The 15,267-nt window shown below is 47.8% G+C and overlaps 1 protein-coding gene and 5 non-coding genes across 6 annotated transcripts; all 6 read right to left on the bottom strand.

Annotated features, from left to right (window-relative positions):
• Window positions 1-8,352: 8,352 nt before the first annotated feature.
• Window positions 8,353-15,191, bottom strand: RPL7A (ribosomal protein L7a). The gene is made up of 8 exons (XM_066580322.1): window positions 15,050-15,191; window positions 13,594-13,714; window positions 13,371-13,520; window positions 11,366-11,506; window positions 11,079-11,158; window positions 10,675-10,805; window positions 10,415-10,484; window positions 8,353-8,500 (listed from the first exon to the last, which is right to left on the bottom strand). Exons 1-8 carry the CDS (start codon window positions 15,050-15,052, stop codon window positions 8,396-8,398), a joined length of 801 nt encoding a protein of 266 aa, XP_066436419.1. The 5' UTR covers window positions 15,053-15,191; the 3' UTR covers window positions 8,353-8,395.
• Window positions 10,559-10,631, bottom strand: LOC136581170 (small nucleolar RNA SNORD36). The gene has a single exon (XR_010787044.1). It is a non-coding gene; the product is annotated as a small nucleolar RNA SNORD36 (small nucleolar RNA).
• Window positions 10,872-10,946, bottom strand: LOC136581197 (small nucleolar RNA SNORD36). Its single transcript, XR_010787069.1, has one exon. It is a non-coding gene; the product is annotated as a small nucleolar RNA SNORD36 (small nucleolar RNA).
• Window positions 11,232-11,308, bottom strand: LOC136581196 (small nucleolar RNA SNORD36). Its single transcript, XR_010787068.1, has one exon. It is a non-coding gene; the product is annotated as a small nucleolar RNA SNORD36 (small nucleolar RNA).
• LOC136581172 (small nucleolar RNA SNORD24) lies at window positions 11,574-11,645 on the bottom strand. The gene has a single exon (XR_010787046.1). It is a non-coding gene; the product is annotated as a small nucleolar RNA SNORD24 (small nucleolar RNA).
• Window positions 13,788-13,856, bottom strand: LOC136581171 (small nucleolar RNA SNORD24). Its single transcript, XR_010787045.1, has one exon. It is a non-coding gene; the product is annotated as a small nucleolar RNA SNORD24 (small nucleolar RNA).
• Window positions 15,192-15,267: the final 76 nt, after the last annotated feature.

Here is a 15,267-nt window from a genome sequence, read left to right as displayed (position 1 = left end):
GCTCCCCCTGGAGTCTTAATGCCACACTGCATGTGAATGATAGATAATAAATGCAAGGCATTGGTTGGATGTTGGCCAAGATACATGAGCCCACTAACCACTTCACGGTTCCTTGCGTTGTAGTGGGTCCCTACACTAATATGAATGCATCACAGAAGGGGAAATAAAAAATTAAAAACAAAATGCGTGGGAGTATACGCCAAGCAGCCACCCCCCTCATTATCAAGAGGCAGTGTGAGCAGCTGTCTCATCGGTGTCCTGCACAGGTGTTATTGGCTCCTCCATTTGGTAGTCAGCTACCTGCAGGGTGAGAGGATGCATCTATATGCACTCCTCACCCAGTAAGGTTCTGCCCTTTTCTGTGATTCCAGATACTAGAATCACATGGGGAGGTCTGATAATCGGTACATAGAAACAAATTGCTGTGCAGGTATTTCCCTAAGAATGGATTCAGACGACCGTATATCGGTTGGGTTTTCACGTCCAGCCAATATACGTCGTCTCTCTCTGCAGGGGGGGAGGCTGGAAGAGCCAGGAGCAGTGCTCTGAGCTCCCACCCCCTCTCTGCCTCCTCTCCACCCCTCTGCACTATTTGCAATGGAGAGAGGCGGTATGGGGCTAATTGGCGGAACTTAGCCCAGCCCCCGTCCCGCCTCCTTTCATTGTAAATAGTGCAGAGGGGCGGAGAGGGGGCAGGAGCTCAGTTCCTGCTCCTGGCTCTTCCATCCTCCCCCCCTGTAGATGAAGACATCGTATATCGGCTCGGTGTGAAAACCGAGCCGATATACGTTCGTCTGAATCCAGCCTTACACAGACGTTTTTGCAGTCTGTATTGAATGCTAATTTTTTTTTCTTAACACACATAATACGGACAGCGCACACCACCATTGTTTTGCATTTATGTTTTCTTACCTGCATTTTGTCGTGTGTGAAAAAGTTCCAACATGCCTATTTTGGTACGTATCAAGGAGCAAAATCATCCATGTTAGGCCGGCTGCAAATGGCAGAGCCATATCCCGCATGCGGTTCCCACAGTGGAATCAGCCTGTGACTCCGGCAGGCGGCCCTGCTTCTTCTGTACTGCGGACGCTTGTCGGTCATGCGCAGTACAGATTTTCTTTTTTTACATATTTGTTTTTCTGGCACCGTCGCTAGCCGATAACGCAGGTACCCGCAGCCTATCCGTAATGTCAATTGCGGATGGGCTGCAGGTCGGATGGCTTCCATTGATTTCAATGGAGGCCATCCGTGTGGAGTCTGCAGCAAAGTATAGCACGCTGCGATTTTTCCTCTGCTTAAGGAAATCGCAATGTGAAGGAAAAAGTACGTTTACATACCTTTCGATGCATGCTATTTGCTACGGATCCCCCGTGCAGACGTTGACAGCGGATACTGCAGTAAACATCTGGTTTGTGAAGATGGCCTAAGTCAATAGGAATGAATATATTAAAAAAAAAAAAAAACAGTGAATACGGATGCTACATGCGAAGCCCCTGTGTTTCTCACACATTGCTAGGAGACAGTCTGCATTTTTTTTTTTGGAGCGATAAAAACCACAGTGAATACTCATGCAACATACATGCTAAAAACATACCTATAGGAGCCTGTAACCTGTGACGAGGGGCGCTCACAGTAGTTTCCAAAGGGGTTCTCTGTCTTCGGCTGTCGATTCTCCAGCTGATTGTAAACTCAGACCAGACTGCGAGGCGATGGACTCCAATGGTGGGTATTCAGTAAACAGATGTAGTTAATGTGTTGTAAGTATATTCCTATGTAATATGAAGGTGTTCATGTGTATCCCTTGGTGATATCAGTATTCAACCCTTGCCTAATAGGTGATATTGAAAACTTTTACACTTTTATGTAAATTAGTTTAACTTTCATCCATTTTATATAATTTTGCTCATTGATCTTATTAAACAAATTGTGTTGTATCAAAAACAAAAAACGTACCTATATGATAAAGGCACATATACACGCGCAGTACGTTTTTCATGGACTTAGAATGCATACACCTGTGTGAATAAGCTGGGGTACACACATCATTGTTATAGACACATGAAACGCAGGGTTTCTCCCAGACACCACGGCACCGTCCCCGCTCCCCATGTACTTTCTTCTGTGGTGCTCATTTGCGCTGTACGCATACTGATGAGCGTGAAAGCCAGTGCCATATACAAGCCTAGCACTGATTGGTTGACGCTTGGCCACTCAGCACTATGCAGAATTCCCGTCTGATCAGTGTGCCATCCTGCTCACCCAGCCTCCGCCATAGCTTCCCTTCATGCCACCATTAGCCTCGCCAACAGGGGCTTGTACCAATTTCACAACAGTTATGAAGAAAATTCAAAATTGTGCATCATTTAAGAAGCAAATCAAATACATTAATAGTCTAGCCCCAGAAGAGGGTGATCTGCAGTCAGAGCTTCACAGGTACGTCATGCTGATCAGTGTTTGCGTATATCTAAACTTCTGCAGAACAGGCCTGGGGCAATAATTTGTGTACTCGAGGGGTATTATTACAGCGACTGTTAGGGTGCTATTACACGAGCATTATCGCCCGCATTACTCCAACAATTGCCGGGCTAAACCTGCAAGTGTATGTGCAGCCCGGCCAATATTGCTATTACCCGAGTGTTAACGACGCTTGTGTAATAGCCCATGGAAACAGTAAACATAGGAGATAAGGGGATGGAAGTGAAGTACTGACTTAATTTAGGTGATACTCAAAGGGTAGCGTAGCCTTATGAATCAGGTATGCCTAATTATTAATTGATGCATCAGAGAAAAGTGCAATGAAAAACACTCAAGTGATGTTGCCAAGCAGGGGGCAACGCAGGGTTAGGGGCTGTTAGATTGACCTCAAGGTGCTTTACACCAAACCAAGATGGCGCTGCACAGTGTATCAGACATAAACAAGGCGGTAGACAGGAGACAAGTCTTCACCGCCGTCATAGAAAAACACAATGTCTCACTATCCCACGTAGATCGTCACAGGAACCCCAGAGAACTAAACCCACCGACCCTTTAAGCTGGCCTCACACTACAGATAGCAGTCAGCCGGACACTGCGTCGGCCAACAGTCAGCCCAGCTCCCCCGTATACACAATCAGACCGCTGTATACTCTGCAGGGAGGGGGGGAATAAACTGCTGCCAAACTCCTCTTGGAAGATTAGCAACATACACAGATCCAGTCCCTTGCAGGTTATTCCAGGACACGAGGTGCCAGAGATTAAATATTTCAGTGCTGGAAACTTCATACCATCAATTATAAAAAAAAAAAAAAGAAATGAGAATAATCCTTTCCCCAGAACTCCCAAATCCAGACACATTCTGAGAGAGACCTGCCCTTCTGAAAATACCACCTAGACAACCATTTGCAGGTTGCATAAGTCGCATTTGACACCACAGGGACATGTGTCTGTTGATGTTGACTGACCGCCTGCCAGGGACACGTTGATGCCAATGGGGTCGCCTCTGAATCCGTGCTACAACTCACAAGATTCATCTTTACACAATTTTTCCTTTGGCAAAGAAATTTCTGTAAATTACTAGAACCACCATGGGCAGTAAAATGGCACAGCAATATGCCAACCTGTTCATGGCAACACTGGAGAGTGCCTTTCAGGCCTCCTGCCCGAGCAAACCATTGGCCTACTTCTGCTACATTGATGACATCATCATCTGGACCAACTCTGAACAAGAACTAATAAAATTCCATGAGATTCCATGCATTCCCCCCCACCATAAACCTGACATTAAGCTACTCGTATACACAAGCAAACTTTTTGGATACCACCATAAAAATGTCAAACATCTCAATACAGACATCCCTATAGCGAAAACCGATTTATCACCCCACATACCTCAGATGGACAGTTCCCATCATAAACACATCAAACAGTCCATGGTCTACAGCCAGGCCATCAGATACAACCGGATCTGTTCAACCCAACAGACCGAGAGGAACATTTACAGCATCTGAAAAGGACATTTTTGAGTGACCTCAATTGATGAGCAAATCACCACCAGGATACCCAGGAATCAACTACCCCAATACACCAAGGAGGAAGGAAACGGACGTGTGCCTCTAATAGTGACCACCAATCCACAGCTAGAGGTACTAAGGAAAATCGCAAAGACACTCCATCATACCCGACACAAGGAGGACCGTCTGACCACCATATTCCTGGACCCTCCGCTTCTGTGTTACAGGCAACCTCTAAGTCTGAGGAGCTTTATAATTAGGAGTGCATTGCCCTCTGACACACAAAAAGGAACTTATCCCTGTAAGGTAAGGAGCTGTAAGACCTGCTGACATGTACTGACCGCGGACAGGATACATAACTCCAACACACAGCAGGACTATAAGATCCCGGGACATTCACATGTTCCACGTCTGATGTTGTGTACCTGATCCGGGGCAGTAAAGGCCCTGATGGGGGAAACGGAACAAAAACTGAAAGCTAGGATGAGGTCTTATCGCCAGACGATTGAAGTACAACCAAATTACCTGTGGTGGAACATTTTTCTAGTCACGGACACAACATATGGGACTATTGTAAAAGGCAACTTCAAATCTCTAGGTCCTAGAAGCATTTGGGAGTACAAGTTTAGAACAGTCTTTGACACTCTCAACACAGGCCTAAATATTTCAAGAGGGTTCATGTGTGACTGGCGATTGAGAAATTTAGGGACCATAAAACTTTTACATGCCTTATCAGTGGCCTAAGTACTTACACCTCTGCTTATCCTGTTCTGGTATTGTTTTAAGTGCAAATTAATCACACCATGTCTGCGCATTATATAAATAATACCACAAGGGGGTGCTAAGTCATTGGCTGTGTTTGTTTCTATGGTAACGAATGTTACATCACATGACAGCCTTATGTGTCTAATATAGGTTTTCAAAATTGTGTTTGTAGCTTATGGCAGCAGTGATCTCGGCACGCGGGGAAACAAGATGGCGGAGTCTAAGGCGATATTCACAGCAGATGAGAGCAGAGGAGCGATAAAATTCTTGTTTCTGCAAGGAAAGTCCGTGAAGGATATTCATGGTGATATGTGGCAGACATTGGGGGATCAATGCCCTTCATATTCTACAGTTAAGAACTGGATTGCCAAATTTAAAACGGGCCACTTCAGCCCCAATGATGAGGAACGTCCTGGACGACCGAGAGAGGTGGTTGTTCCGGAGATCGTCGATGCTGTGCACAACCTCATACTGGAGAACCGGCCAATGTCAGCTAAAAGAATACCCGACATCATGGGGATTTCTGGTGAACGTGTTATTGTCCATAAACATTTGAACATGAAGAAGCGATCTGCAAAGTAGGTTCCCGGATGTTTGACAACAGATCAGAAGCATGCGAGTGAAAACTTCCAGCTCCATTTGTCAGCATTTCCAGACTGATAAGAACTTCCTGGATGGACTGGTCACTTTGGATGAGACCTGGATTTATTCGTATGACCCTGAAACCAAGTGGTTCTCCTCGGCCAAAGAAGTTCAGCCACTAAGGTGATGGCGTCTGTTCTGGGATAAGGAGGGCATGTTGCTAGTGGACTACCTTCAAAATGCTTCCACCATCAATGAAAGGTATTGCATTGAACTTTTGGACCAATTGAAGGCAAAGGAATCCAAAGGAATCTTGTTCCTGCAAGACAACGCCTCCGCTCACACTGCACAAGCGACCACGGCAAAACTGGTGGAGCTAGGCTTCCAGCTGGTTGACCACCCACCTTATTCACCAGATCTAGCTCCCTCCGACTATCATCTGTTTCCAAACCTGAAGAAACATATCAAGGGGACCAAATTTCACACCATTTCTGATGCCATGGCTGCTACGGATGACTGGTTTGAGGCACAACCAAAATCCTTCTATTTGTAAGGCTTACAGAACTTGGAATACCGATTTGAGAAGTCTGTTGACATCAGTGGAGAGTATGTGGAAGAAATGTAAAGTTTCATCTTCCTATCTAGTTTCTTTCTGAGTAAAGCCAGACTTAGCAGCCAGTGTTTTTATTTTATTTTTTTTAAAACACACACCCCTTTGCATCTACTCCATTAAGCCTGAGGAATAACCCCGCATAGGTTTCTCTTGCTGAGAACAATCACATTCTGCTGTCCAAGCAGCAGGGCAGTGGACATTGCCTTCAGTCTCCCATGACAGGCCAGAGTGGAACATTTTTTTCTCCCACATGGACTATTGGTCCGCATGAAACCGTGCTCATGCGGACAGCCCAACTGGCTAGAATGGGTCCGGGTGTTGTCCATGAAATATGCAGACAGCACACGAAAGGGAATAATGGCCATCTGAATGGGCCCTAAGGGTCTGCGACTAACATTGTAGCCAATAAACTGCAGTTCCTGTAAACTAATCCCCAAACCGTAAGGCGGGAGAAGGAAAGGAAGCTACATGCAATACCTCAAGCACGCATTTCCAGAGAAGCATTTCCTAAACTCCAGTCCTCACGACTGCCCGATAGGTCATAATTGTAGGATATCCTATACAGAACACCTGCGGTAATGAATGAGACTCCACCAATAATTCCATCCCCTCACCTGTGCAATACTGAGGAAGTCCTGACCTGTTGAGGGTCATGACGACTAGAGTCTGGGAAACACCCAGAGTTCAAGGAATTTTTCTAAGAAGCCCTTCTTTAAGGGGTTATCCCACAATCAAACTTTCTCTAAACTAGCAATACCTTCCTAATATAAAATAAAATGCCACTTGCCCAAATACAATCACTCTGCTTCTCCCCCCTAATGTAACTCGCAGTTACTCCCTTTGGTAAAGTGTTAAATCGCTTGAAGGGATTTTCCAGGATTAGAAAAACCATGGCTGCTTTCTTTCAAACATAGCGCCTTCTTTGTCTGTGGGTTGTCTGGTATTGCAATTTATCGTCCATTCCCTTCACTGGAGCCGAGTTGCAATACCAGACAACCCACAGACAAGGGTGGCGCTGTGTTAAGAAATCAGCCATGTTTTTCTAACCGTGGACAATCCCTTTAACAAAACAGGGCAATGCTAATGACCATGTGATCAGTACTTCTCTGGGAAACTACAGTTCCCAGGAGTACCGGCATCTCGTCCTGGCTGCTGACAGCTCCATGCCATTTCCCTATAACTACACTGCCTGTGCACTGAGAGTTAGCTGGCAAAGATGAACCCTGTATAAATACTGGCTCCTACTCATTACAATCTGAGGAAGGACAGTAAGGAGAAGCCAATAGAGTAAGGAGGGAGCTCTGCAAAACTTCTTCCAGCCTCATAACTGTTTACATTTAGGCCCAATGATGTGACTTTATTATGGAATTTTCATTTCCACTTTTCAAAAGCCATAACTATGTCTGTCGACATGGCCAGATGAGTTCTTGTTCTCTGCATGATGAGCTGTACTTTTTCTTGCTACTATTTTAGAGTACATGTAACTTTGAGGGTCAGGATGGAAAAACAAAAAAAAGAACCCCACACAATTCTGCTTTTACAGAGTCCACCATCTGGTGTAAATGACAACTATTTTCTGCAGGTTGGTCCAATGACCGTCCCCAAATGATTTTTTTTTTAGTTTTTATCCCCCACTTGTTGGTAACAAAAGTTTGCTCAGATAATACCCTGCATTACTTCTCTAATGCAGTATACTGTTGCCATTTACATTGAAACTCATGAGACCCCTGTAAAGCCACTATTAGACCTCCAATTGCCATGGCAACTCATCGGCCCTCTGCAATTTCATGGCAAAGGGCTGATAACGTTAGAGGGAGCTACCTCTCTCAATACATGCCATGATCAACACTGATTGCAGCATTTAGGCTGTTAACCACAGAGATTGGTGTGCTCTGTGATCCCCACTATTGTAGTGGGAGGCCAGGGTGTCAAGCACAGCCAGCATCTGCTGCAAATGGTGCAGGCTCTGCTCCCGAGCCCACGCCATCCATGTGACGTAAACGTGCATCAGTCCACACAGCCAGGATGTGTGTACAAGTCCTGGAGCAGAAAGAAGTTAAAAGGGTTAACTTTTTGTCCAGGCAGAGCTGAGCTTACTGAATGCAGGGCAGAGAGCTTTAGCAGTCTGCGTGCCAAAAACAGGGACACAACCGTTACAAGGAGCTGAGGGACTACTGGAGGATGTGTGCAGGAGCAAACCAAAAGTTTGAAGGATGAGAAGTCAGGACTGGTGCATTTTCAAAGATTGAGAATTTCACATATAAAAGCACATTGAGCCCTCAATGTGCCCTGGGAATACCCCTCCATCTAGAACAGCAGTCAGACTAGAACTATCCATCAACTCCGGTCACGATGTGCGCAGTTGGCAGCTGCAACTAGCAATAAAAACTCTGCCAAGAACGCTTTGAGGAATTTTGTTTATTATGTACAGAACACCCAAGTACATTTAGCCAAGTTTCGTGGCCAATTCCTTGGCCTTTGCCTTCTCGAGCTTGGCGATTCTGGCCACAGACTTTGGGCCCAAGATTCCTCCTCCCCAGTGACGACGGATCTGTGAGAGAAGACAAAACCCATTAGAGAAGAGCGACGATGAGAAACAGTCACCATAATATCATGTGGAAATGGTAGCAGCGAAATTCAGAATGCTGCACATACTTCTGCTCCATATTATAATACAGCAGCAAGGTTGCTGCTCAATCTCTAGAGGGCACAGCACAGCAGGACAGCTTGCCGAGCTGCTTTTTTTTTTAGGGTAAAGGGGTTTGGTGGATATGTATATTGTTGACTAGTCCTCAAGATGGGTCAATATATTATAATGGGGGTCCACAACTTGGGACCTCCTGCCAATCAGCTGAGGCCTCTTCACTGCATACCAGGTCAGACTGTAGCAGCAGTGCCTGGTCTAGTAGCCAAATCCCATTTATTTGAAGTATACCGAGTTGCTCACACAAGGTAACAAAATGTGACATTACAGGTAGAAGAGAGGCTACAGCACACCCCTGCCTCTTCAAACAGTTGATAGGCATAGGTCCCAGGTGGTGGACCCTCAGCGATCTGATACTGGTGACCTATCCTGAGCATAAAAATATTTTCGTACCAGAAAAACACCCTTAAGACTGTCCTGGCAAGTTTACCCTGAAAGGAAACGTCCAGGACTAACACTGATGAGGCATTGTAAGGATAGGTCATCAATAACAGATCGGCGACCGTCCACCACGGAGCAGTTGTTTGAAAAGGCCATGGCACTTGCATGGAACGCAACCACGGCCGTTACCTGAATGTAGTGGCCCCTTTAAACAACTGATTGGTGGGGGTCCCAAGTGGTGAACCTTCACAATCTAATGACCTAATCTAAGGATCATCAATATATCAGTCTTGAAAAACAACTTTAAAGGGGACTGTACCGCCTGTATTTTACTAATTAAAACCAGGTGGAAAAACATTTATTTTTCTAGTCTGTTATTTTCTGATTGTAGAATTTTTTATTCTTTCAGGAGTGGCCGTGTTTACAAGGAACGACTGCTTGTATTCACACAATGGGCAGGACCTACTAAATTGTATGGGAGACTGCGCTAGGCATGCCTTGTGACTTGTGCAGAGGTCATTTTGCAGGGAGAGAGAAAGTTACAACTAATCAATTGTGAATGGTGGATCCTGTGTCATCTATATGTGTTACCCTTCATTGCAACCCTTTGATGTGACTGAGATGATGGCTGCAAAGGTTTCTCTACAGATCAGGAAGGGAGACGAGTAAAAAGTACCTTAATACAGGGGACGACTGTCGCTCCTGTGTGTTTACACAGGAGCGATAGCCTTCAGTACATGGAGGCAGTGCATGCTGCAGACCTCTTCCAGTCGCCCACCTCCATTCTCTGTGAACAGGCAGTCACTCAAAAAATAACCTGTTAACACTGAGTGAGAAGCCGCTCAGTCACGGTTTCAGCACACTGAAACGAATGGCTAGTGAGCAATTTCGCACTCAGCACCCTCTTGGGTCCTGCAGTCACAGGAAAACTATTGGTCAAAAAAAAAAAAATCGTTTGAGCAATTTTGCCAATACTTGTTTGATGTAAGAGTGCCTTTCAGACTCTGTGGTCAGTGTGAAAAATACTCAAACTATAGCATAGAGGATAACTAGGACTAGTGTGAGCTCCAGCAGTTGGACTCCCACAGTTCATAAATCTATTCTCTTATCCTGTGGATAGGGGATAACTGTATATTATGGCACAACTCCTTTAATGTTTAAATCCACAAACCATTGACAGACAATGTCATCAGCAGTCACTAATGACCATATCAGGCGTTGCTGTCTTGAATGTCTGTAGGCTTTTACAGTAGGGGACAAAGAACCCTGACCCACTCTAGATTACATAGTGCCCACTGCCAAGTGCGCCAGAAGTATTCTTAGAGAAAACATCAACTCCCCCCCTACTTGGGTCAGAACCATCAGTCTTTCTCATCTTACCTCGTCATGTCTGTCGTTGTAGTTTGTCTTGATGGCCTCCACCAGTTTGGCGAGCGATCCCTTATCCTCCCTGCAAAAGGAATACAAGTGTCAGTTCTCACTATGACCGTAACCCATCAAGTCCACTGCATATCAGAAGCCTCAACAGCTCAGGGTTAAAAAGCTCTAGAACCACACAGTTATGTTCAGGTGAAGAAATTCTGTTACATCATTGCTGAGAAGCCATCGGGTCAGAAGCTAGAAACAGTAAGTGAACCTACGTGTTGACTTGTGTGAAGGCAATGCTGGTGCAGGTCTTCCTATGGACTAGGCGGCCCAGTCTGGCCTTGCCCTTGATGATGCAGTAGGGTACGCCCATCTTTCGGCACAGAGCAGGCAGGAAGACGACAAGCTGTAGGACAAGCACAGTGTGAGCCTGGACATACAGGAACCAGTCACTAAATCGCATCGCTAGGGAATTGCTCAGGGTTAAAAAGCTCGGATTTAATCTTCATAGTGAGAGTCAGGTGAAGAAATTCACACATCCTTGCAATTCCAGAACGCCGCTGACAGAAATAGGCCCCATACACATCATAAAGCCGAACAGTCTGTGCATTATGGGCAAACAGCTACAATCTAATGACCCCTCCCCAATGGTAAATGCACCCAGCAAAGGTCATCTCACCTCAATAGGGTCCACATCATGAGCAAGGACAACTAGCTGGGCCTTCTTGTTCTCCACCAAGGTGGTCACTGTGTTTACACCTGTAGAGAAGGAAAAAAAAAAAAGTAGTCAGCTCTGCTCATCTCTGATGGGATCTAAAGCCTGGACAAGGTTATTGCTCAGGGTTAAAAAGCTCGTGTTTTATTCCACACAAATTGGATTCAGGTGAAGAAATTCAGACATCATTGCAATCTGCAGTTAGCCGCCCCCTCCCCCCCCAGCCTCCTCTGCCCCTTCCTCCAACATACCTGCTCTGATCATTGGGGGTCTCTTGGTTGGGACATCTCCTTTGCCAGCAGCTTTTTGCTCAGCTCGGGCCAGCAGCCTTTTCTTCTTCTCTTGCTTGGTCTCTGGCCGGTATTTGTGAGCCAGTTTGAAGAGCTGAGTTGCTGAGGGGAGAAAGCTTGGTCAACGTGGGATGGAAGGAAGAGACATCAGAGAAGAGCACAGATAATGTGCATCAGAGATCTTGGTGGAAGAGTGTAATCACAGCTTCTCAGATAGCAAATATTAGACACATCATGTGCACACGAGCCCGGGGACCCCAGCTGCATCTTACAGGAAGACTCACTGCGCCCCAGATGCTCAAGTAGAATAGCTGGAATCTCCAATATGGACACAAAGCAAGCTGAAAGAACCAACAGCGACCCATCCCTGTGCCGTCTGATCCTCGCTCCACAGAGACAGAGAACCGGCACTGGGCAAATTAACTATGGTCCTAACACCTTAACGAAGCAGCCATGTTTACAAGGACTGACTGCTTGTATTCACCCTTTCAAAGGACTATTCGAAATGTAGATTATCACGAAGTAAGCTGCTAAGATTGCAAAATAGACTTGCCTGGGCCAAGCAAACAGTAGTCCCATATAAAGCCACCATTAGGCTATGTGCACACAGCGAAATCCAACACTGATTTTTCCGCATGGATCCCACATCTACAAAAGTGTAAGAAATCTGCATAATTTGGTCATGGATCCAGAAGTAAATTTACCCTTGTAAACGGGCAAAGTCTGAATGTGGAATTTCTGATGAGGAGCCGCATTAAAGGGGTATTCTGGGACATTTCTCTGATGACTGAAAAGTCACAAATAGATGATCGGCTGGGACTTGGTCCATGGACCCCAACCAATCAGCTGACTCCTGGGGCCGCTGTCACTGCAGGAAGCGCTGACCATAGCCCGGCAGCCTAGATTGGTGTTGCAGGCACAGCTCCCACTTGGAATTCCACTGTAGCAGTGCTGCAGTGCAAGAGTCGAGTCCCTGCCGGTCAGCAACAGAAAAAATAAAGTCACTAAATCCCTCTTTAGGGTGTATTAACACTATTTTCCCAATGCGAGTTCTGTCCATATTGCAACTGGATGGAACTTGCACAGGAAAACTCACTGCTTTCAACGGGTTAATTTACAGGAATGATCTTCCACTCACCTGTTCCAGAATTGGCCATTATCATCTATAGGAAAAAAAGTGCAATTTTCATGCGAGTGTGATGCAATTTTCTATAGGAACAGCATGTGCATGAAAAAGTCCAAGCACAGCAATGCATAAAAATACGCATCGCATGTTTACAAGTGCTGCACCTCGGACCAATACTGAACTCAACCATGTAATTACGGCCCTGAATCGTGATTTATCACTTAACGCAAATCCATGCAGAATCACATTGGAAATTCCACATATGGATTTTGTCCATTTACAGGGCAGGATCTGCAACAAAAGAAACAGCTGAGCTACATAGATCCATGCGGAAAAAAACTCACCACTGCGTGCACAAAGCCTGTAGGCACCGCCAGGTATACAGGGGGATGCTGGCAACCTGAGCTGACTGGTTGCTATGGACATGGAGTCTGCACCAGTATACAAGACGCTCGTTAGGGTACGGCCCGGCCTTAGATTTATGCAGCATCTTGTAGATTTACTAAATAGAACGCAGAATTCTGGCGCAAGTTGTGTCAGAAAACAAGCGGCACGCCGTGGGTCACATTTATATGCTGGACCCCTTATAATACACTAGACAGGTTAATGGTGCCCATAAAAGGGAGCGCAGCCTGAAGGAGACGTAAAAAGTGCGAAAATCAAGTGCTAAATACAGGTGTAAAACCAGCCTAGAGGCGGCAAAAGGACAACTGGCCCACATCTAGCAAGCTGCACCAAATGTATCGTACAGCAGCCACTGATACATTTGGCGCAGTTTCTACCCGCTCTAGGACAGTAATAAACATGTTGACCCTATGAGGTGCGGGCACCTCCACGAACCTGTCTGCCGGTCGAGGGCCTGGGCGAACTGGTGGATTGCAGGAGGCACCTTGAGACGTTTGTACAGGATGGACCGCTGGCGCTGGAGGCGGATGTAACGTGGCCATTTCACGAAGCGGGTGAGATCCCTCTTGGGTTGGATATCCTGTCCTGAAGGAAGAAGATGGTTTAATAAGAGAACTGCTGCTCACATGCAGAAGCAGCTGCGGGCAGCGCCACTCACCGATGCCAAAGTTCTTGGGCCTCTTCTCAAAGAGAGGGTTCACCACCTTCTTCACTTCAGCCTTCCTGACGACGGCAGGGGCCGGAGCCACCTTCTTACCCTTGGCCTTCTTTCCTTTAGGCTGCGGAGACGTGAGCATAAATTACATCACCACAGGAGGCAACGCCGGGCGCACGAGATGGGCGCTGCAGACGAGCATCAGGGATCTTGGTGGTCAAGTGTAATCATTGACTCAGATAGCAAATATTTTGTCATCATCTGCTCGTCTGACTGGCAAAGCAGGACCGCGACAAACATGGAACTGCCCTGACCGCCTGCGGTCCCCCAGACTACTGCAGCACCATGCTGCCCCCACACCCTATCACAGTGCCCAGCTGCCCACACTGCAGCAACCAGCCACCTCGAGCCGCTGCAACCAGCCACCAGACCACCGCAGCGCCATGCTGCCCCCACACCCCATCAGTGCCCAGCTGCCCACGCTCCTCCCTGCAGCAACCAACCGCCAGACCACCGCAGCGCCATGCTGCCCCCACAACCCATCAGTGCCCAGCTGCCCACGCTCCTCCCTGCAGCAACCAGCCGCCAGACCACCGCAGCGCCATGCTGCCCCCACAACCCATCAGTGCCCAGCTGCCCACACTCCTCCCTGCAGCAACCAGCCGCCAGACCACCGCAGCGCCATGCTGCCCCCACAACCCATTAGTGCCCAGCTGCCCACGCCCCTCCATGCAGCAACCAGCCGCCAGACCATCGCAGCGCCATGCTGCCCCCACAACTCATCAGTGCCCAGCTGCCCACACTCCTCCCTGCAGCAACCAGCCGCTAGACCACCGCAGCGCCATGCTGTCCCCACAACTCATCAGTGCCCAGCTGCCCACACTTCTCCTTGCAGCCTACTGCAACCAGCCACAGACCACCGCAGCGCCTGGCTGCCCCCAGGCCCTCACACCATCACAGTACCTGTAACCCCCTAGACCACTCCACCACCAACGCTCACTCAAGACCGCCGCAGCGCCCACGCTCCTCCCCGCAGAATGCAGCCCCGTGCCACTCTGGGCCTCTGGAGACTGCAGGAAGCAGCCACCTGTACCCCCAGACCACCCTGCCACCAACACTCCTCCCCACAGACAGCAGCACCCCGGGCCTATGGACCGCAGCGCTCTGCCACCCTGCTCCCCCAGCACCAGGAACCCCGTATACAGCGGCGGCAGCAGCAGGGCTCCTACACGGGACACGACCCGCCGGAGCCCCAGTGCCGCTCACCGCCGGCAGGCCAGTCAGCGGTAAGAACAGCCGGCTAACAGCTCCCCGTCCCCGGGAATAACCACATACACCGCGCGGAGGAAGCAGCGGACGGCCCTGCACACACCGCGGGAGTCAGGAGGGTAGAGAGGAGCCGGCGGGCGTAGGATGGAGCCGGATTGTATCAGCGGCAGCAGAGGCGGCCATCACTCACCATGGTGGACGGGGCAGGGAAAGGAAGAAGGAGGCATTGTGGGTAATTTTTGTATCAAGTCCAAAGTACCGCGACACTTAGCGGCAAAAAACGAGATTTGAGGCTCAGGCGCCTGACGTAAGTGAATACCGAACAGCGCCACCTTGAGGATGCGAGCGTCACTGAGCATTAAATCGTGGGCTACTGCGAGATGAGGCTGAACAGCGGCGCCTGGAGGC

This window comes from Eleutherodactylus coqui, chromosome 10, assembly GCF_035609145.1.
Source record: "Eleutherodactylus coqui strain aEleCoq1 chromosome 10, aEleCoq1.hap1, whole genome shotgun sequence".
In the NCBI taxonomy this organism is placed as follows: Eukaryota; Metazoa; Chordata; class Amphibia; order Anura; family Eleutherodactylidae; genus Eleutherodactylus; species Eleutherodactylus coqui.
This window is presented reverse-complemented; position numbering and strand designations above follow the sequence as displayed.

What these genes read in the sequence shown, in the direction of transcription:
- RPL7A (XM_066580322.1), bottom strand. An exon ending in ATGATGTGGACCCTATTGAG is followed by an intron (nt 10,806 to 11,078) that starts GTGAGATGACCT and finishes CTTGTCCTACAG; the next exon opens with CTTGTCGTCTTCCTGCCTGC. An exon ending in GCCTTCACACAAGTCAACAC is followed by an intron (nt 10,485 to 10,674) that starts GTAGGTTCACTT and finishes TTCCTTTTGCAG; the next exon opens with GGAGGATAAGGGATCGCTCG.